This window comes from Pholcus phalangioides, unplaced genomic scaffold (genome assembly GCF_987345545.1).
Source record: "Pholcus phalangioides strain wild (caught in Gottingen) unplaced genomic scaffold, Ppha-v1.0 ptg000042l_1, whole genome shotgun sequence".
NCBI classification, from domain to species: Eukaryota; Metazoa; Arthropoda; class Arachnida; order Araneae; family Pholcidae; genus Pholcus; species Pholcus phalangioides.
In genome coordinates, this window is record NW_028301628.1 from 10981228 (window position 1) to 11006575 (window position 25348).

Below are 25348 nucleotides of genomic sequence, written 5' to 3' on the forward strand. Positions count from 1 at the left end.
CTCCTTGCAGGTGAACTTGCTTCGGTTTTCTATTTATTGGTTACTTCTGTTGACGCCGACGTGGTCGAAGATCTTATTTCCTCTTAAGATCAATCCCTGGGGCTCTTGCCGGTTTGAACTCATCATCGTTCCCACCACTCAGACACGCACTGCCGGTCTTCTTAGTATGTATGCGGTGTAAGTTGTTATCGAGGAACAATATAATCCACAGCACCCGAGCAAGGCTCATAGGGCTCTTCAACTCTCCTTTTGAAACACAGTCGACCGTGTTGCTGCGTAATAATAATAATAGTAAAAAAGAAGAAGAAGAAAAGTAAGGAGAGAGCAGAGGTCAAAAGGTGATGAGAGCTCCCCTCCCGTCCCCAGGGAGAGAGAGAGAGAGAAAAAAAAAAGCGTTTTTTATGAGTGTGACAGTGTGTGTGTGAGTGAGGATGAGTTGAGACCTCGAGCTGGTCAATTGTACAACGATTCCCTCGATCGGGATTTCGTGCGAGTTCATTTGTTATATTTGTGAATTAAAATTATCGTAAAATTATTAAAAAGTGTTTACAGTCCACTTCTTTCGAGTGAGTTATCGTCCATCTGGTCCGTCTCATACGGAGAAAAGAACTGTGAAAAATGTCGTTCAAATCGGAGAAGACGTCTGTGGAGCGAGTTTGTATTCGTTGAGTTCTTGTGTGACCACGAAAGACCTGTGAGTAGTGCTAAAATAATTCGGAATACGTAACTTTCATCGTCAAAATGTTCGCTGGAGCCAAAAAACAGGACTTGATCCAAGTTGCTCAGGACCTTGGAGAAATAGTCATCGAGAATGCGAAGGTGAGTGAGTTAAAAGAACTTATTTTGCAAAATCAAGCATGTGTAAAAGATCCCAACTTTGTAAAAGACTATCTAGCCACAATAATAGCAGATAGAAAGTCAGAGGAACTAAGAGAGGTTGAATTAGAACGCATGAAATTAGAGCGCGTCAAAACAGAATTAGAGTTAGTTAGAGTACGTGTAGAATTAAATTGTGACGGCATCGAACATAACAAAACAGAAGTAAAGGAAGACACAATTGAATCTCTCATTAAAAGTGTGAGAACTCTAACTGTTAGAGTACCCAATCAGCCGGAAGGTTGGGGGTATTTCTTCGCATCACTTGAAAGAGCATTTAACACAAAAAAAGTGCCAGAGAAATTTAAGTCAGAAATTTTATTGAATTTGTTGGGTGAAAAGGCAACCAACGTTTTGTCTCACATAAGCGATAATGAACTGTCAAATTATGATAAGGTAAAAGAAATTATTTTACGAGAGTACGAGCCTACACCGCAGGTTTGTCTAGAGAATTTTCGAAGGGCTCATCGTAATAATGAAACACATGTGCAATTTGCGTCGAGGTTAAAAACGAGTTTCGATTACTATCTGAAGCTCAGAGGAGTGTCAGATTTTGACACATTAAAAGACCTCATTGTTGCAGATAAGTTGTTTGAGACATTAGATAGAGAAACTGCTTCTCATATTAGTGTGAGGCAAGGAGAAAAATGGTTTCGACCGCTTGAATTAGCTAAAGAGAGCGACATATATTTTGCTTCACGAGGTAGATCTCTCACTGAGAGCAATAGTGGGTTTCAAAAACAGCGAGGAAATTTCCACTTAAAAAATAATAAAAATGTGTCAAAGGTGTTTCTCTCGGATTCAAAAGACTCATTATGCGTACAATGCGGAATTGAAACTCACGCATTGTACAAGTGTTCTGATTACAGAAGCAAATCAGTAGACGAGAGAATTAAAATTGTAAAAAGTAATAATTTGTGCTTCAATTGTCTGTCATCTTTCCATGGGGTGAAAAAATGCAGGTCAAGGTTCTCTTGCCCCAAGTGCAATAAAAGACACCACGTGACCCTGCATTTCCCCCGCGAAGAAGAAGCTGTCGCTGCTGCTCCTGCAGGAAGAACGGAGATGACACATTCTCCCCCGAGCAATATAACGACGCTGAAACAGCACAATGCCAACCCCATAACAGCCACCAGCTGCATGGGAAACAAACAAAAAAAGACAGTTTTACTTAGTACAGCGAGATGCCTTGTAAAAGATAAGGATGGTCAATACCACAATGGTAGAGCGCTGCTAGATGGGGGCTCTATGTCGAACTTTGTAACCAGAAAGTTTGCAGAGAAACTTGAGTTGAAGAAAGAAAAAATAAATCTTGTTGTATCTTGCTTAAACGGGGCGTCAATGCCAATCAAGGGGTGCGTGAGAGCCTCTCTCGCTAATAGAAGAAAGGACTATGAGAGGGAATTGGACTTCTTGATAGTGGAGAAAATAACAAATAGCACTCCCTCCCAAAAGCTAGAAGTGTCTATTGAGGGGGTGAGGGACGTAAATTTAGCTGATCCAGAATTTAACAAACCAGGACAGATAGATATATTGTTGGGAGCTGAAATATTTTATGAACTATTATTGGCAGGACAAATTTCTCCTAGTGGCACCGATTTAATTCTACAAAATACAATATTCGGGTACGTTGTAAGTGGCGCATTATCCACTAAAGAGAAACAAACAATGCATTGTGGACTAGTTCAACAAGAGAACTTGAATAAAACAATGCAAAAATTTTGGGAAATTGAAAGTGTTGGAGAAAAGCCAGTAATATCAAAAGACAACGAAATTTGTGAAACCCATTACGAGGAGACTCATATGAGAGACAATAAGGGACAGTATATAGTCACCATGCCTCTCAAGGAAGATCCCGGGTGCCTTGGGGAGTCCAAGAGTATGGCGTTAAAACAACTAAACTCACTGTGGAATCGATTAGAGAGAGACAAAAATTATCAGGCATTATACAAAGATTTTCTCAAAGAATATCTAGAACTTGGGCATATGAGTGAGGTGAATGAGACCACAGAGCCAAAGATCACATATTACATGCCCCATCACGGTGTATACCGTCCTGATAAAACGACTACAAAACTACGAACTGTTTTTAATGCTTCCTCGATTACCACAAAGGGCAATTCTTTGAATTCTCTTCAGTATAACGGAGGAGTGATCCAAGAGGATCTTTTTTCAATAATGATCCGATTTAGGAAGCACGAGTTTGCTTTCATTGCGGACATCGAAAAGATGTACCGAATGATAAAAATTCATCCGAGTCAAAAAAGCCTTCAAAGAATTTTGTGGAAGGAAGGCAAGAACGAGCCCATAAAAATTTATGAGTTATCAACTGTAACTTACGGGACAGTGAGCGCACCGTTTCTCGCCATGAGAACCTTGAAAAAACTCGCACAGGATGAAGGAAACAACTTTCCTCTAGCGGCTTCTGTCCTAACCAGTGATTTTTATATGGATGACGTCCTATCCGGGGCACCAACCTTGCTGGAAGCGAAAGAGCTTCAACAGCAACTGATAGGCATCCTCAATACTGCAGGCATGAAGCTGCATAAGTGGCGCGGAAATAATCCAGCGCTCATTCCAAAATTATTTTCAGATTGTGATTATACCTTTTCCGACCCAAGTGAAATAAAGGCTCTGGGAATTTCCTGGAAGCCAAGTGAAGATTGCTTTTCTTTCAGTGTGAAAGCTGACAGCAATACAGTAGTCACCAAACGGAATGTTCTATCTACCATCGCAAGACTTTTTGATCCACTGGGATTGATAGGACCTGTGGTATCAAAAGCAAAAATTTTCATGCAGAAACTGTGGCTTCTGAAAATTGACTGGAATGATCCACTTCCAGCACAGGAGGCACAAGAGTGGCACGAGTTCATCGAATCTCTTCTGTCTATAAATAACCTAAAAATAGATAGATGTATTTTGATATCTGAGCCAACTACGATCGAGATTCATGGGTTTGCAGATGCCTCTGAATCTGCATACGGGGCTGTTATCTATTGCAAGTCTACTTCATCTACCGGACGCGTGAGAGTAAAAATGGTTTCGAGCAAATCAAGAGTAGCTCCAATTAAACGTACAACTATTCCGCGGTTGGAACTGTGCGCGGCAGTGTTACTAGCTAAGTTGATGAAGAGTATAAAAGCTTCACTGAAGCTCGACGTTTCAGCAGTGTATTTGTGGAGTGATTCTATGATTGTGCTGTCTTGGATCCAGAAAGAACCACATCTTCTGAAAACGTTCTTGGCAAATCGTGTAGCTACAATACAGGAACTAACAACTGTGCAGCAATGGAGACATGTTTCATCCGAAGAAAATCCCGCAGATCTCATTTCCAGAGGTCTAGCTCCAGAGAGACTGGAACAAAGTGTTTTATGGTGGAACGGTCCAAAGTTTCTTACGGACAGTGAATACCCAAACAGAACGATCCAGTCAGCGGTCATACAAGATGACTTTCAACGTGAATTCAAAATTTGCAGTATGAGTGACAATATTTGTGATATACAAACTTTTAGTGTTTCAGTTCGGTCATTTATCAGTGATTTTTTGAATCTTAGTAATGTGTATATTAAGATTGTTCGTATTTTGAGTTTCATTTTTAGGTTTCTTAATAATTGTAAAAACAAGAAAAAATATAGTCCTTTAGATGCTGAAGAAATCAATAATGCTGAGCTGCATCTCGTGAAATTGATTCAAGGTGAGGAGTTCAAACCAGAACTCAAAGGTCTGAAAGAAAAAGGTAAGGTCCCTTTCGACAGTCCGATAAAAAGTTTGAATCCTTTTGTGGACGAAAAAGGAATATTGAGAGTTGGTGGCCGATTAAGTAATAGTACACTGGGCTATAATCAGAAGTTTCCTATTCTATTGCCCACAAAACACCGATTAACCAAGTTGATTGTTGTACATTATCATAATGCGTATCTGCATTTAGGGCCACAAGCATTATTGAATCAACTCAGACAAAAGTTTTGGGTTATAAATGGTAAAAGTGTATGTAGAAAAAGTGTTCATGATTGTATTGTGTGCTTTAAAGCTAAACCTATAACGGCTCAACAAATCATGGGTGTTTTACCTAAGGATCGTGTAACGAGAGATTTTGCATTCAACATTTCTGGTGTTGATTTTTGTGGACCCTTTTCTATAAGGTACAAAAATCAAAGAAAGGGTACCTTGAATAAAATATATGTGTGTATTTTTGTATGTTTAGTGACGAAAGCGATCCATCTGGATATTGTTACTGATCTTACCACTGCTGCATTTATTGCAACTCTTAAAAGGTTCACTTCTCGAAGAGGAAAGTGTGTTAAGTTGTATTCAGATAATGCAAAAAATTTTGTGGGAGCAAATGTTGAGCTCAAAAAGTTATACAACCTTGTAGCTCAACCAGATAAGGACCTTGCTGGCTATTTATCCTCGGATGGCATAGATTGGAAATTCATTCCTCCCCGAACACCAAACTTCGGTGGTCTCTGGGAAGCAGGAGTGAAATCTTGCAAATACCACTTAAAACGAACCATCGGCCAGGCAAGGCTCACTTACGAAGAATTTCTTACTGTTTTGACTCAAATAGAAGGAGTCCTAAATTCTAGACCAATATCTGCCATGTCAGAAGACCCAAATGACTTGGAGGCCCTAACACCTGGTCATTTTCTTATTGGAAGACCGATCACTTCACTTCCAGAACCAGAGTTGACTTCGGTGCCAGCAAATCGGCTTAACCGATGGCAACAAACAACGAAATTCGTACAAGTCATTTGGAAAAGGTGGCATCGAGAATATTTGAGTACATTACAGCAACGGAATAAGTGGTTCTTCGAAAAGGAAAACGTAAAAATAGGTGACATGGTCATTGTTAAAGAGGATAATTTACCTCCTTGTAAATGGTCTATAGGTCGAATTACGGAAACATATCCTGGCAAACAGGATAACAAGATTAGAGTGGTTGCTGTGAAAACGGCTTCAGGCACATATAAGCGACCAATTTCAAAATTGTGTATTTTACCTATGGAAAATTAATGTAAATATCGTATATTATGCTTTATTATGTATCGAAAGGTGTTGATTTATAATGTAATTGAGTGTGTCAATTTTCTTTATTCTGTGTATTTAGTTAAAATTTGTATTTGTTCAGATTTTGAAACGATCAGTTTTATATATTATTACATTATAATTGCAATTGGTTGAATGTTCAAAGAACATTGCAACGCCCGGCGGTATGTTGCTGCGTAATAATAATAATAGTAAAAAAGAAGAAGAAGAAAAGTAAGGAGAGAGCAGAGGTCAAAAGGTGATGAGAGCTCCCCTCCCGTCCCCAGGGAGAGAGAGAGAGAGAGAAAAAAAAGCGTTTTTTATGAGTGTGACAGTGTGTGTGTGAGTGAGGATGAGTTGAGACCTCGAGCTGGTCAATTGTACAACGATTCCCTCGATCGGGATTTCGTGCGAGTTCATTTGTTATATTTGTGAATTAAAATTATCGTAAAATTATTAAAAAGTGTTTACAGTCCACTTCTTTCGAGTGAGTTATCGTCCATCACCGTTCTCGGGGATAGCACCAAAATGAAATTTTTTTGTATATGGGCAAGATGTCAGGTAATGCCATAAAGATCCACGCAATGTTAGCCGGAGGACGTCGTCGATGAAAGCCCAAGGCGGGGCAGAGGCCCCAGGAGCATCGTCTTCGGATGGTCGCCCCCGGTGGATTGCTTCAGCAGCGATGACCGATGTTGGATGCGGATGGAGAGTGGAGAGCGGTGGCCACGGGAGAGTCGTCATGAGATGTGGTAAGGTGGAGGTCCAGGAGCGTCGTCTTCAGATGTGTGGCCCCTGGTGGATCGCTTCTAGCAGTGTTGACCGATGTTGGATGGAGAGAGGAGGCCTCCGAATAGCCGTCATAAGAGGTGGTGGCCCAGGAGCATCGTCTTCCATGATCTGGCAGGGTAGAAGTTGACGTTCCTTAGTATGGAAAACATTGTATGCCCCCCCCCCCCCACCACCCATGTTCTGAAAGGAGACGTCTTTTGCGTCTATCTACCCCGAGTACCTTAGGAAAAAAAGCCTCGTTTTCGACAACTTTTGACTCAAAATCCAGTTTTGATTGGTCTCGCGGAAGTGTCACGTGACAGCAACGTCAGGTTTTAATTTTTTTTTTCGGCAAAAACCTGTGAAAAAGATGACTCAATTGGGAGGGGAGGGAGCGAGAACAAGAGGGCCAAAATGCGTTTCTAAACATGATTTTGCAAAAATCTGGAATTTTTGTGCGCCCTCACGTGGTGGTTTGTGAAAGAGCCACACTCAAGGGGCTAAAGAGCCACATGTGGCTCGCGAGCCGCGGTTTGCCGACCTCTGGTTTATTCAATTAATTTTTAATATTTCTTTTTTTACATTCATCTGAAACATTGCCCATTTTTATTCATTTACTTCATTCATTATTTTATTTTAAATTGTTTTATTTATTTTATTTTAAATTGTTTTATTTATTTTATTTTAAATTGTTCTTCACTTCACTTTTAACTGTAACTGGACTATTTCCGTAGTTAGTATGATAAGTGATCAGTCTAATGACGCGACACCCCCCCCCCCTTCCCATCAGGGGAAGATTGCTTTAGCACATTTCGCAATAGGTAAGCGCTATAAATCTCAGAACGTGAAATAGCCCAAATAATCCTTGCTGAAATTGAATTAATTAAATTAATAAAAATTTCCAGACATGACTTATTTGTTTATTTGCACATCTCAACAGGCAGAGTCCAATTACAGAGATAGAAGCTTCATGTAATTATATATTCGATATGAATCTATTTATATAATAAAAATTTAATTTTCTCGCAAGTCACGCGAAATCAATTTTCTGATAATGGAAAATCCCTAAAAGTGATTGAGAATAGATTCGGATAAATATTGCACGTTTCTCTCTCGCTTAATTAAATTTAAGAATTTTGAGATTTTTTTTTCTCTGATGAGTATTGTGGATGATGGTGGAGCAGCAGCACTTATTAAGGGAGGTAAGCACTCAAAAGAATTAACAGGTTTTTTTTGTTCCCCACATTCTCGTGGCTCATTTTGAAATGTATATATTCATTATCATTTTGTATGCGTGCATTCAGAACCAAGTGTCACAGCCACTTGGTTTCTTTTGGAAGGTGAATTGCTCAACTGTAGTGCGTTGATTAAGTATTTAAGAAACTTAACATTCAGTAGGGTGACAATCAATCAAGGACAATCCCGGATTATTATGATTTTCTCGCTGTCCCGACTTTTTTGCGAAAATTTCCCGGTTTTTCACGTATTTTCAACGAAGCCAACCTGACTTTTTCTCTTCATTTTATTCTTTAAACCAACGAATAAAATTATCTTACCAACTCAGAAATTACATTACGATAATAACGATTACAAATAAGAATATTCATCTCACATACTCGTGTAGTTTTTTTAATTCACTGCAATTTGCAGTAGCGCTTCATTTCCTCCGATTGGTGACTTTTCTGTGATTTGTAGCGTAAATTGACAACTTTTCGCACTTTTGGCATCATCTTGTCGATAATTGGTGATGTCCTGTATTTCGAGGCCTAATGTCCCGTATTTTTCTCGAACATATTTGTTCGGTCAGTCTACATTCAAGTGAGCGAGATAAAAATTTAGAATCCCGTGATTGGTGACGCAAGGAGCAATAGGTGATGATCATGCGGTGTTCTTGGCGAACTTCAAGACGAAAGTAGAGTGTGTGGCGAATGTTTTTTGCTTTTTTGTCAGCGTTCTTTTTCCCATTCTCGCGTGGTACTAAGCACTTTCGTTGAGAAATTAGCAAATGAAAAGGTTAAATTTAAAACAAGACAAAAGTAAAAGACATCGTGAACTTCTCTGAGAACTCCGCCGAAAGTGATGTATTGCTTTCCTTCGTCACTCTTTGCGATCAATGTCATGGGACGCCAAATTTCTCCCCTACTTGTATCAATGTAAAATTTGTTACTATGTAGCCGGTTCTAGAGCATCAGTGACGTTTCTATACTACTTCAACTTTATTATTTAGTCATTTCTCCAGTCACTGTACATCTCCATCATACCAGAATACAAATTTTCACTAATGGGTACCGGAAGCGTTTTAGACCTGATAGTGCTTGACTAGATCAGCATGAGAAATTTTCATGTTGGAGAGTTTACTCTCTTAGTACTCTACGTTTCGACGCTTCTGTGTCCTTACATTCTCAGCTTTTTGTGTCAAAAGTAGGAGATGATTCTAACAATGGAATTCGACCGTTCATTTCAACAATTACTGGTCATTAAATATGATAAATTAAATAATGATTTCTCTTGCTAATTAGGATACAATTCTTAATTAGTATACAATTTGCGTATGACTTGCTTTTATGATTTCTAAAAGCCATGGTATATCAAGGCTGTTTAATAAAATATTTATATGAGAGTAATAACATGAAACTAAACATTATAAGGGGAGTAACAAAACATGGGAGATTAGAGGAATAAAGTAACATAAGAGTTTGATTTATATTAAACATGAAGGATTTTCGTTTTCATGTACAAACATGTCAGAGAAACCCTTTAAATAAATTGATGATACTCAAGTGAGAAGCTGCACACGCAACTGGGAAATATAATTATGTGCGGTATAAATATTTCCTCGATGATTTTCATTATTTATGGATATCCACGCAGTTCTACAACGGGGAGAAGTAAAAATAACTTAAAGGGATGGTCATTCGCTTTGCAGTGTAATGACCCAACAGAGACATGACGGTGTACTGGAAAAAATGCTGACGCGTGCAAGAGGTTAAACCTCCCAGAGGAAGATTGACCGTATCTACAAGGAAAGAGCGAAAAACACAAATTTTGATTAAGTAAAACGAATAGCCATTTCGCTTACTATTTTAGAACCCCGAGCGTTTATTCCATTTCAATGGCGTAACATAGAAACCGGCGAAAGAAAAACGATTTGCTTTTCGAGCATTTCGTTTCGAGAAGGACCCGGGGCCCCATTCATTTTCCCCGGTAATTGTAACCTTTGCCGACTGACTGACTGCCGGCTGGTGGGAAAAATGGGTAGAAAAGGATTTACGGAGTAGGGGGCTCTCAACTATGAAGATTGATAACGCACTGGCGGTCCAAATAAATGAAATAGCATATAACGGTTTGGATTCTGTCAGGCGTCTACAAAAGGGAGCCCTTGTAACCCAGGTGCATTATTCAGAGAAGTGTACAGACGGAGCTTTTCGGGCACCGTTTCCTAACCTTTGCTTCCAGAAAGATATGCGAGTAGGAAAAAGGACATAACGGGAAACGGATAAGAACAGTAATTCACTTCTCCAACGCGCCCCCCCCCCCCTACACATCAGTAAACTTCTGATGAGGAACAGAAGCGGAAAAGTGCCATATGTTCGTTACTTATTTCTGGTCTTCGGAATACATATATATATATTATATATCTGGAACTACTCTGTTCCCCAGAAGTAAAAGAGCAAGGATAATGGTCTCACGATGAATTTATTAGGTAAACCCATTCGTACTTTCTTCCGTGGTCAAGATGAAATTTTCTTATTGTATAAATGTTGATTCTCAATACAAAGTGTCCCAAAGCTGACGGGTCAAAGCGACTTAAAATTAGGGTAGGTGTCGAGACACAGCTGCAATATTCTGAAGTGATTACTTACTGAATTTTTTTGAATCCATACACAAGTCTTACTCTCAAATAGTTTTTGATGTTACAAGAACGAGTCATTAGTCATATATCACGTTCTTTTGCGTGTCGTCGTTTAAAGTAAACAAGAAGTTCGGTTTAGATTTTATGACCAAACGAGGCGATGTGTTCGTGCCCGTCGGAAATACTCGTCGCTTCATTCGGTCCTCAGCGTCGAACTGTACCGGTTGGTACTTATAGCCGGGATTATACTATAAAAGTTTGATGAAAGATCCTTTACAAAACTTGAAGGAAAACAACCAGTAAGCCTATTGGTTACATGTGCTCGAATATAAGCAATACACTTATTGGTTGCATTTTTTTTTTTATAAAAGAACGTTTCTAAAACTTTTATTGTGCAATACCATCCATATGTTTTTTATTTATCATCAGAAACGGCGTGAGTAGTTATTTTCTTCGCTTTCTTTGATCAACGAACCTCCTTTAATTTTCTTGGTATTAGAATTTCTTTTATAAAATTCGTTACATGGTACCAAACATTGTCCTCTTCGTTTGGCTGGTTCCAATATTTTAATTATAAGTCTAAGCTCCCAGGCGTGGTACGTACTTTCTAGACATCCTAAAAGCTAAGAACTAAACACAAATACAAATACAACGCCACAACAGGCAAACCGCCCAACGAGGTGGCTGACCTAAGAACATCATGGATCCCCGAAGCATTTTTTGAAGGCCCTACCTACTACTGCTACACCACACATGCACCCCGACCACACCCCCGCGGAACCCCCAACGAATCGAAACCCATGCGGGAATGTGCGTGTACGTGTAGTGAAACCTGACGTGAAGTTTTTTTGTTTCTCTGTAATGCTTGTTATGTGGAGTGCTGCCATCAGTTTCTCTAACTATGAGTGAAGTGTTATGATTGAATGATTTATCGTTGTAGGACTGTTGCTCTCTGTGGCGAGACTTTTTAACGGGGAGATCGGCTCGCATTTTCGCCTTGAAGTTGGGAACCACAGAAAACCAACTTCAGCCGACCACCACTGTGGGGTTCGAACCCGGATCCTCGCATCGCGAGTCCGTCACTATAACCACTCGACCACCACAGCGGCCAAACAAGCAAAAAGAAATTGTTTTAAAACTACCAAAATTTTGGACAACTATGTTCCAATGTTACCCCGTCAAATGCAAATGCTTTACATTTATTACGTAAGAAACTATCTAATAAACGTAAAAAAAAAAAAAAAAAAATTCGAACAGTAAAATAATCTTTTTAAGTCATGAATTGAATAATTAGTTATATATATATTTTTTTTTTCAATTAACTTTGATTTTGACTAATCAAAGTTTTAAGAGGTTTGATAGGGGTTTGAATCATTATAGGGGATATGATAACCACTGAATAGAATGAGAAGGCGCAAACAATCAGGATAATCATTCAGAATATATTTAAGCATCTCAGAGCATTCTACATATTATCGTGAACAATTCTAGATCAAGAACGTGACGATAGCACGAAAACTCAACTCGCCAAATGTTGCAAATATTGAAATAATGATTTTCGTAGATTTGCCCTGCCTGTCTTCAAGTTACCCCAGTTCACGGTAATGAAAAAAGATTGAGAGTGAGATTGCGCGACGAAAAAAAGGAAAGAACTGAGATATTTTTGAGCAATATTTTTGGTTTTTTTCGGAGTTTTATTTATTAAGTACTAAATTTTTTATTTTTACCGAGATTATATTCTTTGTATATATCTAACTATTCACTTCTACAAATACTTTTTACATTCTTTCAAGAAACCAACATAAATTGTTTTTCCATATCTTTCTGTAGCGTAACTATAAAATTTGAATTTCACCCATAGGAATTCTAGTAAAGTTTTTCATTAATTAGAAATTCTGGGATCGACACAGGAGATAAATGCAATAAGTTTTAAAGTTCTGGTGAATTTACATTCGGAGTTTTCCATTTACTAAAAAAAGATAAATTCAAGAAAACTAGAGAAATTTTCCCAATTTTTGCTTATTTTAAAATTAGTTCCAGGAAATTAGATCTTTATTTCTTTTTTTAAGATTCGGTTAATTTTTGAATAAATGTTCCTCAGGACTGAAAAATACTCTGTGAGTATTTAAATTCGTTTTTCTCATCTTGTGTGTGTGGTTATTCTGGTCCGATGTTTTCTAGATTTCAATAGTTTCAAAAGTTCCTTAGACTAGTAATATCGAAAGAAAGAGAGAGTTCTTTTTGTGTGTGTGTTCCTTCACTAAACTTCGAAGAATCAGAATCATTTCTCTGAAATTAGTTTCATGCGGGGATTGACGAAAGGTTTTCAGGAATTTAATTGAATATTTGATTGGGTTTTTTTTTTCAGTGTAAAACTATATTACGGAAAAGAAACACGTGCTGAGTAATTATGTTCGTGTTGTGTCTCAAGCTTGGACTAAAACCTGAAGAAATAATCATTTTTTTAAAAATTGAATCTTTTTTATTCAATTTTTTACTTCAAAACTTACAAATGGTTACATTAAAATAAGACCAACTTAAACTACTAAAAAAGTTTGTAATTCGCGCATGTATTCGTTTTCAGACTTTGATGTATTTAATTGAAGGCAAAAAAAATTACTTGGGGTGATTCGAGTGAAATTAAAAATAAATTTTCATAGAACCTTCTCCCTGTGGGTGTAAGCCAATGAAGTGAAGTAAGTCAACAGTAAGTGAATTTACTGTTGGCAAAAATATATGTTTTCAGCATTGAAATCACGCGAAGTATTATGAAGTACAATATTCCGGCAAATTATCCAGCATGCTGGGAAACATCGATGGAGACCGTGTTGAGAATATCCGTATTTTTCGGCATGCAGGGAAATTCTAGTCACAGATTCCAGATAATTCCAAATAATAATCTAGACTCTAAAAATTGAATGAATTAGCTGATTCGGCTTACATCGTTCATTGAATTGAACAATGTCGGTTCTCCACATTTTGAAACCTTTACTGTTTTACCAACTGCATTCAGATAATTCTAGCATTATGTTTGCTTTTCTACCAAAATTCTTGATTTATCTTATTAAAAAAACTACGCAGTAAACATATTCATTCGTATAGATTAGATGAGTTGAATGGAAATATAAATAGACTGACATATATTTTGTATCCCTTGGTCATGTGTGTGCAATATTGAGATGCTTATTTTCAAAAGGGAGCATTTTTACATCATCGACTAAATTTACAGCAGAGGTAAAAAAAACTTATTCCCCCCCCCCATCTTTAAAAAAGTGGAAATAGCCCAGCAGGTATCATATAGGACTAGTACAGGGATATTTACATTCTGTGTTTAAAAATGAATATTGAATGAAACAATGAATTTCGAAAAGTGAATTCCTAAAAAAAAAATTCACTTTGAAAATAAGTTCCTCAATTTGCAACAAGCAGAGCGAAAAGTTAAAGAATCGTAGGCCTACCGCAAAGCATAATATCGTTACATAAAAGTGACAGCACGTTTCTTCAATCTTTGAACAGGAAAACGAGCAAAATACAGTTTGCGTATTTGGTTTACTGTAATTAATCGTTTTAGATCCGATCATTTCATTTTTCAGAATTTTCAAAATGTTTTTGCATTTTTGATACTCACAAAAGGCATTGAAAATATAAATGTCGAGAAATGTTTATTTTAAAATTTTTTTCTTCAATTATTTTTAATTAATGCATTTTTTTGTGAAGAAATAGTTCACTTCGTTAAATTTTTTTTCAGCCAAGATGATGCAGGATATATTCATCTTCCAGAATTTTATTGCTAAATTTTATGTCATAAATCGACTTTTCTCAGAGACGTATTCTCCTGTAAGCCAACTTAAAAACCTCTTGAAAATTCAATTTCAAGTGCTGTCTGATATTTATTACTTTTCTTTAATATTCGTCATATTTCTAACTCAAAACTTACACAGTTCTTTAGACCAGGATTTCATTCTTTGAGGTCAAAGGAAAAAATTCTACAGTGAGAAAAACAACGCACACGTTTGTGGCACCAAGGTCTGAAGGGAAGTAACAAGAATCAGAGTAACAAGTAAATACTTAATTTCTTATTATCATTATGAAATTCCTGTGGCGAATAGTGTAAACCCATTATTCTATTCTGATTTACTCCTATATTCAGTACTTAATATACTTAATAAAAACTGATGCCTTTTTTATGTATTCTGTGATCTTTATTGAACTTCAAGCATGCCGAGAATATACTAGACAACATTCAAAAAGATGATTTTTATAGCATGCCGACTATCGCTAAAAATAGGTTCATTTGATCATTTATGTGGCACCACTGTAATTTTCTGCACACGAGCGCTAGACTCGAGCTAATTAGACCGGGACCTACAGTTTATTGCCGGTTTTGAACAGCAGCGTTCGACATTTTGCACTCACGGAGGGGTTGACGTGCTAACCACTCTTAATGTGGGACTCCCTGTGGTAGCAATATATTTTTTTCTGTGGTCATGTTGTCCTCTTTGGGGCAGAGTAGGAACCACGGTCTGGTTTGGTGGTGTGGTCACGTTATCGTCGTTTCTGTTGCACCTCACAGTAACGCCGAAAACATGATTGGGCAATAAGTAAATGTATTAATATGATCTTAAGAAATGTATGTTTAGATTCTTCAAAATTCACATTCAGCCTAATTCTTTAGAAAATCTTGAAACAATGGGAAAGGTTTATAAGACCCACCTGGTTTGTTAATTTATTTTGCCGATGAAGACACTCGCTGTAGAATTAGAGATGCGAAGCGTGGAATTTATACGTCGTGGAAACTAATTGTATTCACGAGTCGGCGACAATAATAATCTCTTGCTTAACGACAAGAATTTTGTCGAGGAAAAGAATCCAATCTCCTCGTCTTTTAGTGGCGGGGGCCCGTGGAATAACAACTGTATCTCATAACCATTTCACCCTCTCGTTCAACTCTTCGTCTGAAGAACATTTTCAACTCGTCGTTAAGAAATGCGCTTAAAGCTGCTTATTTTTGATCCGAAGTGTCTTTACTGTGAACTCATTAACGTGATGTGTGGAAATTTTCCTCCAATCTACGACCAAATAACCTTCATAAACCCGACGATAGTACCGTAAACATCTCGAATCTTCTCCATAAACAAAACTATCGCTTCATTAATGTGTTGAGCGGAAAACTTTCCTCTCAAATTCCGAACTACCCACTAAATATCTAGAAGTGTCGTTTATTTATTCTAATATCTCAGGAAAAGGATTATCTCGTCATAATTATCAGGGTGTTTTTTCTAATATAAAATAACTGTTTGACTTCTTTTTTTTTTTTTTTAAATCACAATCATTACTCGAATAGTCCAGATTAGATTCAAAAGAAATTAAGGAATTTCAATAACAGGATTGAAGTATTTTATTGAAATTTCATTCTGATAATAATAATATGATTAATTTCAGGCCATTCAATTGAATAATGACGTTTTTGAATGACCATGTAAATGATTCCACCTGAAAGATGAATTGAAATGAATTTAATTTAATTTTTACAAATAATTCTAAGGTCACGTGGTTAGCACTCTACGACAATAGTGATGCCCCTTTCAATTAGAGAGCCAGTAAATTTTAACCATACCCAATTTCTGAATATGTTAAAAATTTTGTTGTTAGATACTGCCGTGCTCTTAAATATGATTGAACTTCAATAATAACACGCATGCTTCTGACATATCAACCCCGAGGTGCAAATGTGAGCCGGTCTCCCCTTTGAAAAAAAAATCTTGACCACATCGAGAGGGAGACCCTGCAGTACTTCAATTGAGCTCTTATAAGAATTTAATTTAATTTTTTAAAAAAATAACGTGATTTCTTTACGTTTTCCCAAGGAATCATCATGATCCGTCCATGGAATTTGTCGGTGTTGTTGACATCCATGCCCGAATCGGGATTCGAACCCACACCTGCTGCACAACGAGAGGATAGTTCCCTAACCATTCGACTGCCACGTGGCAACTCACCTGTCAGGCGGTAATATTCTAATGTTGGGCACAGTAGTCCAGGTCGATAAGATACTCGCCTCAAGTACCTAAGGTACCTATGTTTAGAGGTGTCGCGAGTTCCATACCCGGTCCATCCTTGTCAGAAAATTTCCTGATACAGGATTATAACAGAAATGGCGACATATGACCACAGAAAAAGATTGCTACCACAGGGAGTGCCACATCGATTGTAAGCTTTTGCGGCGGAAACGAGGCCTTTCAAGTGGTCGGAAGGGGGAGCACTGCAATGTAACTACATGTAATACTTTTAAAGGAACGTAGATTATCTGCAGCGTCATTTTTCGGCTGAATCTGTTATTAATGTTGAAATTAGGTTCGGGTTAAAATTTACTGGCTCCACAGTCAAAACGTTCTCACCGCTAAAGTACATGTATTTTCATTTTCTAAAATATGTAGTCATGTTCTAGACGCTTTGTGTGTGTGTAATCACCATAAAAAACCATCAATAAACATTGGAACATGACATTTTTGAGTGATTGGTGTGGGATATTAATTTGCATATTCGAATTGCATTTTTATAATGCGGTTAAGATTAATTAAGATTTGATGAGATCGTATTCGACGTAACTTGGTACAAGAAATTAAACAGACCACACATAATGCGAAGGATGGTGTTCTTCGAAAATGTTTCGCGTTCGAATCTTTTTTATTCCTTTTTTCTCCCATTGTTGTGGCAGTCATCACGCTAAACGGATGAGATTCTAGAGAAGTTTTATACGTCGATGGATGGCAGTTCTACGCACAAGTTGTTGTTCCGCGAATTCGAGTTTTACGATCGCTTCTCTTACTATGACCCGCCATTAAACGAAGTGATTTAGGCCATCAGCAGTCTTCTGGGAAAGTAGTTAAATTCTAGCTATCCCGGAGGTGATTTTGAAACTCGGTCTGGAGATAATGGTGATTGGAAGCGAAGGGAAATTGTCAAAACGAAGAAAAAAATACGCTATGCGTATTGTCATTGTGAATTCCTTGCATTGTATGCAGTCACCAATCTTACTAAATTACGTTCACACCAATCGAAATTCATGTAAACTAAAACAGTGCTCTTCATCCGGTGGTCAGCGAGTTTCTTGCCAGTCTGCGAAAGACTTCGCTAAATTCTTAAAGCCACTACATGATTGGGAAGGTACATTGTTACGGGGAAAGAACGATGGATCTTTGAAATTTTTGTTTATGTGAAAGCAAAAAAATGTTCAGCTGTGTCTGTGACAAAAAAACAATCAGAAGAATTGAATAGAAGTTAAGACGAAGCTTTTTATATTGTAGAAACAATGCTGAAGCCACGTACGTAACACTTTTTTAACAAAGAAGCAAAGGAAGAATGTCCAAATACTGAAAATTTCAATTTTTTATTTAAGATTTGCTCGGTGTCAGCTATTAAGTTTCATTTCTTAGCTGAGATAATTGATTTGTTGTAACTGTCCTCCATCGTTTACCCTCTTTCCAGTCTGCGAAATTTTTCATCGATTTCATCAATCCGCAAGTAAAATGAAATATTAAAAAAAACAAAATAAATATACAGGTAGTTTTTGATAACAGAAACACCTCCTGCCACCTACAAAAAATAATGAAAATTTCACAATGCAGTCGGTTGTCTGCTGAATAAATATCCTATTGGCCGTTAGTTTAAAGTATATCAATATTCTGGACCCAAAAAGTATTTACTGAAATCCTGTGTACCCCTTGCAGTTAATTTTCATGCTCCACAACGGTTTCAAACCAACTGTAAGTTTTACTTTGAGAAATAATAACAGATAGTTTTATTTTTATTTGATAGGTGGCATTACAGTGATAGGCTTTTTCTGTCGTCCATAAAGAACGTATAACACTAGAACCACTGCTATCATCTACAAGAAATAAAACATAATCTACAAAATAACCTACAGTCGATGTGTTTCCAACCGCGGCACCCCAAAGTTTAACAAAGAATTTCGAAAATCCTTTGTTAGGACCAACATTACGTGGCGTCCCTACCATATATTATTCATTTCCATGCACTACACCGGTTTTAAATTAGCAGTCTATTCACTTTGGAGAATGATAGATGATATTTTGTTTCCATTTGATAGGTGGCAGCAGGTGTCCAAGCTTAACGCGGTGCTCGCATGTATCACAATATTTTTGTCACAGTTCACTCTAGTTTTAGCATCACGGACAAGCAATGTTTAAATCAACGGTAAAATAATATTTTTAACGGTATTTCTACTACAGAAAGTTTTTTTACCATGCTAAAAGGTAGAAGACCCCCTTAATGGATTGGTAATTCATCAGAGATTGATTGATTTGACGCCAAATAACTCTAGAATATTAAACATTGAGTACTATTAAATTGATGATAGTATGCGATTGTCTTTTTTTGGACTGTATTGTGCAGTTGAACAAATTTAAAATTTCGAACGAAAATTCGAAGTTTTAGATAAAACTTGTAGGGTGAATCGGAAAACAAAACATCTTCCGGTCGATTGTCGTTCGTAGAAAATCAGAGTTGTTCTCGCTATCACTTCATTTTTCACTGTCATTCCTCTTTTTTTTTCGCCCGACATCCTCTAAACCTTATCTTACGATTCATTTTCTCTCCCCCGAATCTAAGAATGCAGACTTCTTGAGAAGACAGAGAGAGAAAGAAAGAATTCGATATGTGACTCTTGTTTTTCTCGGAACGTACAATTCTATCATGTACCCGTGGTAAATTTCCTACAAAATTGAAGGGAAGGAGAGAGGACAAGAACAGTAGAGAAAGTTGTAGGGTATGGCACACACGCAGTGAGACAGGACTAAAAGTGAATGCGTGTTCGAGACAGGTCATCACTTTGAAGATATCTTTGCTCCCTTGCCGGCTGAAACCAAGTTACCGTCAATATACCGAACGTCAAGAACATCTGCTCTTGAAATTTTCGTCGCAAGGAACGAAGAAAACTTTGGAATACTATATTAAAGGCACAGAGAGACACACTTCCTCTATATTTTTCCTTATTTCGAAAAAAAAAGTTTTGATCGCGCTGCAGCAAGAATATTTCTTTCCTTTCTTCAACTTCGTGACACCTGTTATACTACATTGGATTTCTTGATGTAGAAGAAATGGCGGAAAAATTCAATATTTTACAGCTAAAAATGAAAAAAAGAGACTTTTTTTTTACTTCAAAACTTGGTTTTTAAACAGTTTTGGCCGAGATACCTGGAAAGGGAAAAACTTCGGCCATGGATTCAATTTTAAACACGCGGTGGTTTTCTCTTTAGTGTGAGATATCGGTCCCGTGTCTGTCAATAGACGAAATGTGACTGTCTTTTGCGATTTAGAATAGTAATATGAAATTCATATTCAACGGTCCGGAGGATATGAACCATTACGACATACATAGAATAAAAACTATGTATGTTTCCTATTGGTAGTCTTTGAACAAGAAACATTTCTTATTTACTTCACTTTTGTGAAACGGAATGAAGCGGAAGTGTCTTTCATAAGATCTAAGATATAACTAGTGTTAAATTTTATTAATATATCCGACTGCTTTTCTCAGCAATTTTCTACAAAATGTTACTGGAATGAATTTTAGTTATGTTTTTTGATAGAAAGTGTCTGAAAATGGTGAAAACAATTATGAATTTTGGGCTACTTATGTCATTATCTTTGAAAAATTCACTATTGCGACGAATTTTAAGCAAAATTCATGTTAATGTTTAAAACATGATTACCAAAAAATTCTATAACTGAAATATTTGTTAATTTTCACAGCACGTTAAGCTACTGATGATGTAGGTTATGTACTGAAATTTAAAGGATTGTGAGGTATGCTCATAAGTTACACGCCAATTTGTTGATGTACGTGTGGATTTTTTGAAAATTCATTTAACACATCGTGTGTGTATAAAACACTTTAATCAGACAAATAAATGCGAAAGACATTAGATTTCAATACTTAACCTTTCGAACATGACTCTTTATTTTTAATGCTACAATGAATAAATTTTTAAAATATTGTTTCACTCTCAAAAAATAGTATTCTTCGTGAAACACGTTTACAGTTTTATTCACGGATTACTATGGGTTTCAGGCCAGATTTCTCACGGGCCTCTTAACAAATTAAGAATTCAAGGAAACATATTTTCTGGATATTATGCCGAGGTGAGCTGGGACAAGAAATTAATCTGGTCTCCACCAGGAATTGATCCCGGGCGAACCGGGCAAGCATGCTACCATATACACCACTGGAGACACGACCCTGCCTTCTTTATTGCGCTCACTGTAGCATGAGGCACTGAAGTAGAGGCATTAGTAACCTCTGTTAACTTCAGCAAATAGCACCCAGGTGGGATGGTATAAACGGCTTTTTCTCAGTCCAATATATCAAAGAAACAGTTATTTTCTAGATATATGGAAAGAAAGGTCGTGTATCCAGTGGTGTAAATGGTAGCATGCTTGCCCGGTTTGCAAGTGGGCTCTGTTGATCCCGGCGGAGATTAGATGACTTTTCTTTCCGAGTTCTCTTCGTCATAATCGTCATAATTCCAGAAAATATTTCCTTGTTATATTCGGCTGAGAAAAAAGTCTGCTACTTCTGAAATTAAGAATTTTTCTGGGTCCTGTCGGCCCCACCCTAATGAGGGTTCTGTTTTAAGCCTTCAGTGGCCTTCAGCAATATCGTACCAGAATTTTATTAGGTTAATATAGCTCATGAACTTTGACAAATTCCTTATCTTAACATTCCTTGAAATCCCTCCCACAGTACGTTATTTATAATGCGGTTTTTTATCAGTAGAAAAGGACCCTGTTTGGCTTGGCATGCTAAAAAACGATATATATACCTTCAGAAAACTACTCGTAAATATTCAATAACGTGGAAAACCACAAGTGGCAAATGGCCATCCTACTAAACTAAGACGAATATTCAGTCAGACGGAAACATATCAAGCATATCGAACTGAACAGAGTCCGCTACTAATGATAAAGGCGCATTGTAATGTAAATTACGTGATGTGAATGAAATATTTTTAGGAATATTTCCCAGTTCTGGTTTTTCCCCCACCTATTATCACTTCAAATCAGTGACTCCCAAATGCAAGTGCATAAACTCATTACTAGGGCTCGGACTTTTATGCCCTAAATATAGGTTAAAAAACCTGATTTTACCAATCAGCAACGACGTTTCATCTTTAGCGGGATAAAAAAAAAGCCCTACTCATTACTTGTACCCAGGCATTTACTGTCGAGAGAATGTTTGTTTTCGTTTGCTTCATCATCCCTTTAATTAAGGGTAACCATTACTTCATTCTATTAACCATTAACCATTGATTCTTCAACCTTTCTACAGCTGCAGACCGGTGAAAGCATATGAAATATTTTAAAGACAGGGCCAAATATGGGCGAAATAATTTGCTGACCTGCAACAATTGAATAAACGAGAGCAAGCATTTGCTGATCGGCAAAAATAAATAAGAGAAAAAAATTTGGACCTTCAAAAAAATATATAAATGAGAGCAATAACTTGTGGACCGGCAATAAATAAATAAATAAGAGCTGCAATTGGCGGACCGGCCAAAAAAAAAGAAAAAAAGAGAGAAATAATTAAAAAAAAAATTGAGGACGAGCAAAAGTAAATAAATAGAAATAATTAGAGGACCAGCGCAAAAAGTGATCAAATGGGAGAAATAGTTTGAAGACCGTCAAAAAGTAAATAAATAGGAGAAATATAATTTGAAGACAAGCAAAAAATACAAAATAAGAGAAATAATTAGGGCAGCGACAAAAATATAGGAGCAAAACTATACAAATGAGAGCAATATTTTTCGGACCGGCAAAATATAAATGGGGGAAGTAACCTTAGAAACGTCACGATATGTAATAAACATAAAACTATGTACTGGTTATATGAATTGGATGAAATATTTCGCGGACCGGCACTGGTACGCGCATCAGCGGTTGAAGAGTTGAACTCACCTTAAAAAGTTTATTTCTTCAGTTCAAAAATCACAACTGTTTACACATACTGTATTTACCTCTATAATACCTCACTCGTAGATGTTCACTGATTCCGCCCATGCTTGCAATGAGAAAAATCCCGTTGCTTCCAAGGGGGGAAAAAAACCCCAATCTTAGAATATATAATTCTTCTGATATACCTTACCCCTTCCACTCGTTTCCAATCTCATTAGATTGGCATATTTTAAAGAACCAGTACAATTCTAAACTCTTCTTATTTCTTTTCCTATGCACACTTTTATTCGAAGAATAATAATTCGAACTTTGCATTCGATTCACTGTAGCTAAACGGATTATTAAGCCGTACGAACGAACAAAGTATAAAATAAGATAAATCGAGTAAATCCGGTATTGGATGAAAGATCATAATTTTCTTCCGTTCAAGGAATAAATATATTACCCGGATTGGCCGGAAACGTAATAGTAGGAACGTGGAGATCTACAAAGTATGTCTATAATTTGCATAAAATCATGCTGAACAATCCACAATCTTAATGAAGCCACCATCTCCATGGATTTTTTTCCCCTCACGTGGAACATATTGCCCATTCCATTCCCTTCACCAACATCTCATTTCAAGTAGAATGAACAAACCGGGCACATTTAGATGCGGTACCAATTCTGAAATATACGACTCTTTCTTCCTCCCCCACACTTCTTTAGCATGCGTTTAATTCCAAAAAAATTTGCATTTATATTAGAATGCGCTTCAAAGGTGCCATTTAAGTTGAAACATATTCAGTTGTTCTCCTCTCTCGTGTAATCTGTAAAGAGCCAGCAATACGTCGTTACGTGCGTGTGTACATCGAGCGTAATGCTATCAGCATACATCACGATTTTTCGAATTAACGAATCGGAAAGAAATAGTCATTTCTGAAATCGATTCTGTTAATGAATTCATCACGGAAAATACGAATTATTTTTCTGTGTGTATCATAATATTCAGAATTTATTTCAATTACATAAACGTCATTTATTGATATTATTTTTGATTACGAAATTTAGTTTTATGTGATCGTAGAAAGGTTTTATTTGAGGTATCCGACTACCTTTATTAGCACATAAGATGGTACTGTGGAGTGAAATTTATTTAATTTTTTCTCCGGTAAAAAGTGTCTCAAAACGGTGGAAACAATAATAAATTTTGGACTGTCTACGTCGTTTTATGATAGTCATTTTTATGTCAAATTTTAAGCAACATTCATGCATTATTTGAAACACGATTGTAAACATTTCTGCGGATGAAATTTTTTTTTAAAATTTTATTTCACAGTACATTCGGCTAGTGATGATGCAGGTTACGAACCAAAATTTAAAGGACTGTATGGTATGCTCATAAGTTATACCCAAATCTCTGTGCACTTGTGAGTTTTTTTGTGATTTCATTATATCTTAGATTTTAGTTCGAAAATTAAATTAAAATTTTTACTCCCAGGTTATTTGATGTGAAAGCGCAACACTTGAGTGGGAGTACTTTTATTATTCGAAAAAAATGTGTGTTTGTACGAGTTATGCATTTTTATGAAGGAAGTGTTATTTGCACACTGATAACATTGATGAATGACATTGCCTGTGTCATGGGAGCTATGACATTCGGGACATCTGATAAACTATCGTTCAATATTACATTCTGAAAACGGCATTTGGATCATCTCAAAATGACGTTAACAGTAGGCCAATCTAAAAATGTGAGCAAGTAATGCTATTCGTAGCTTCTGGAAATAACATCTAATAATTTCATTCCAAACATCTGAAAAAAAACAAAACAATCTGATCAAAGCACCAATGCCTGTAGAATTGGATTTAGCCCTTGAATTTGTTATTCCTATGGAATTTTGAGAAAAAAAAAATTCCAAGAAAAAACTTGATGTTGAAAACGTACCCTATATACTCGTGTTCGTGTATAAGCCGATCTTTTCACTTCAGAACCAGTAAAACCGCAATGAATTGAAAACCCGTGTATAAGCCGACCATCCTTCTCAAATATCAGTGAATTTTAGAGGGTAAAATGGCATTTGGAGCATCTCAAAATGACGTTAACAGTAGGCCAATCTAAAAAATCTCTATCTCTTAATAGTTTCACGAAATAAAAGTTACAATGAAAAATTATTAAAACTTTCTAATCCATTTCTTCTGATTCTCCAAGCTCTACATGGAAAACCATTGCAGTATTTTCATCTTCAACTATGCTGCCATCGCCGGCATCGCTTTCAAAGACCATGTAGTCTTCAGTTCCGTCCATCTCGCGTTACTGGCACCACATTTTTTAAAGGATTTGTTTAAAGGAAACGTTTTTGATGTGTTTTTGCTTTGGCATTAACATAATCGATTCTGTGGATTTGAACATAGCTACAAAAATCACTCTACCGCTACTGATTAATAACGCCATCTAAAGTAGTCCGATGACGTCGCGGATCTTCAAGCTTGGCGTGCGGAGGACATGTAGCTATGCTGTATAATTTGGTGAAGTGGGGGGGGGGTGTCGATATTAGAAACGTTATGTTTGTGTGTATATGCTTGACCCTAATGTATTAATGTTGCCAGAGCTGTGCTTGATTCGTGTTATTTCTGGTGCTGCCATCTACTCTACGTATTGTGAAGTTAAAATGATGAATGATTGAATTTTTTTTTCATTTATTGTAAGTGTCGCGCTGAAGGTTTGGCTGTTCAAATTCAGCCGAAATATCCACTGTCGGCCGCTTATCGTAGAACTAAATAAGATATTTTCCGCAAAATAAAAATATATCAAACCGTTGTTTCGATGATCGTTATTTATTTTTCACATTCCTCCTTCATTTGAGGATT

General features: G+C 36.9%; 1 protein-coding gene across 1 annotated transcript in view; it reads left to right on the forward strand.

The window, feature by feature from the left end:
• The first annotated feature begins 741 nt into the window (after positions 1–741).
• The window catches only part of LOC149064475 (uncharacterized), an 82704-nt gene continuing 58097 nt past the window's right edge, over positions 742–25348 (forward strand). Inside the window, exons 1-3 of the mRNA XM_089255328.1 lie at positions 742–4304; positions 4476–4612; positions 5081–5836. Coding sequence (XP_089111454.1) covers positions 742–4304; positions 4476–4612; positions 5081–5836 — 4456 coding nt within the window. The remainder of the gene's footprint in view (positions 4305–4475; positions 4613–5080; positions 5837–25348) is intronic.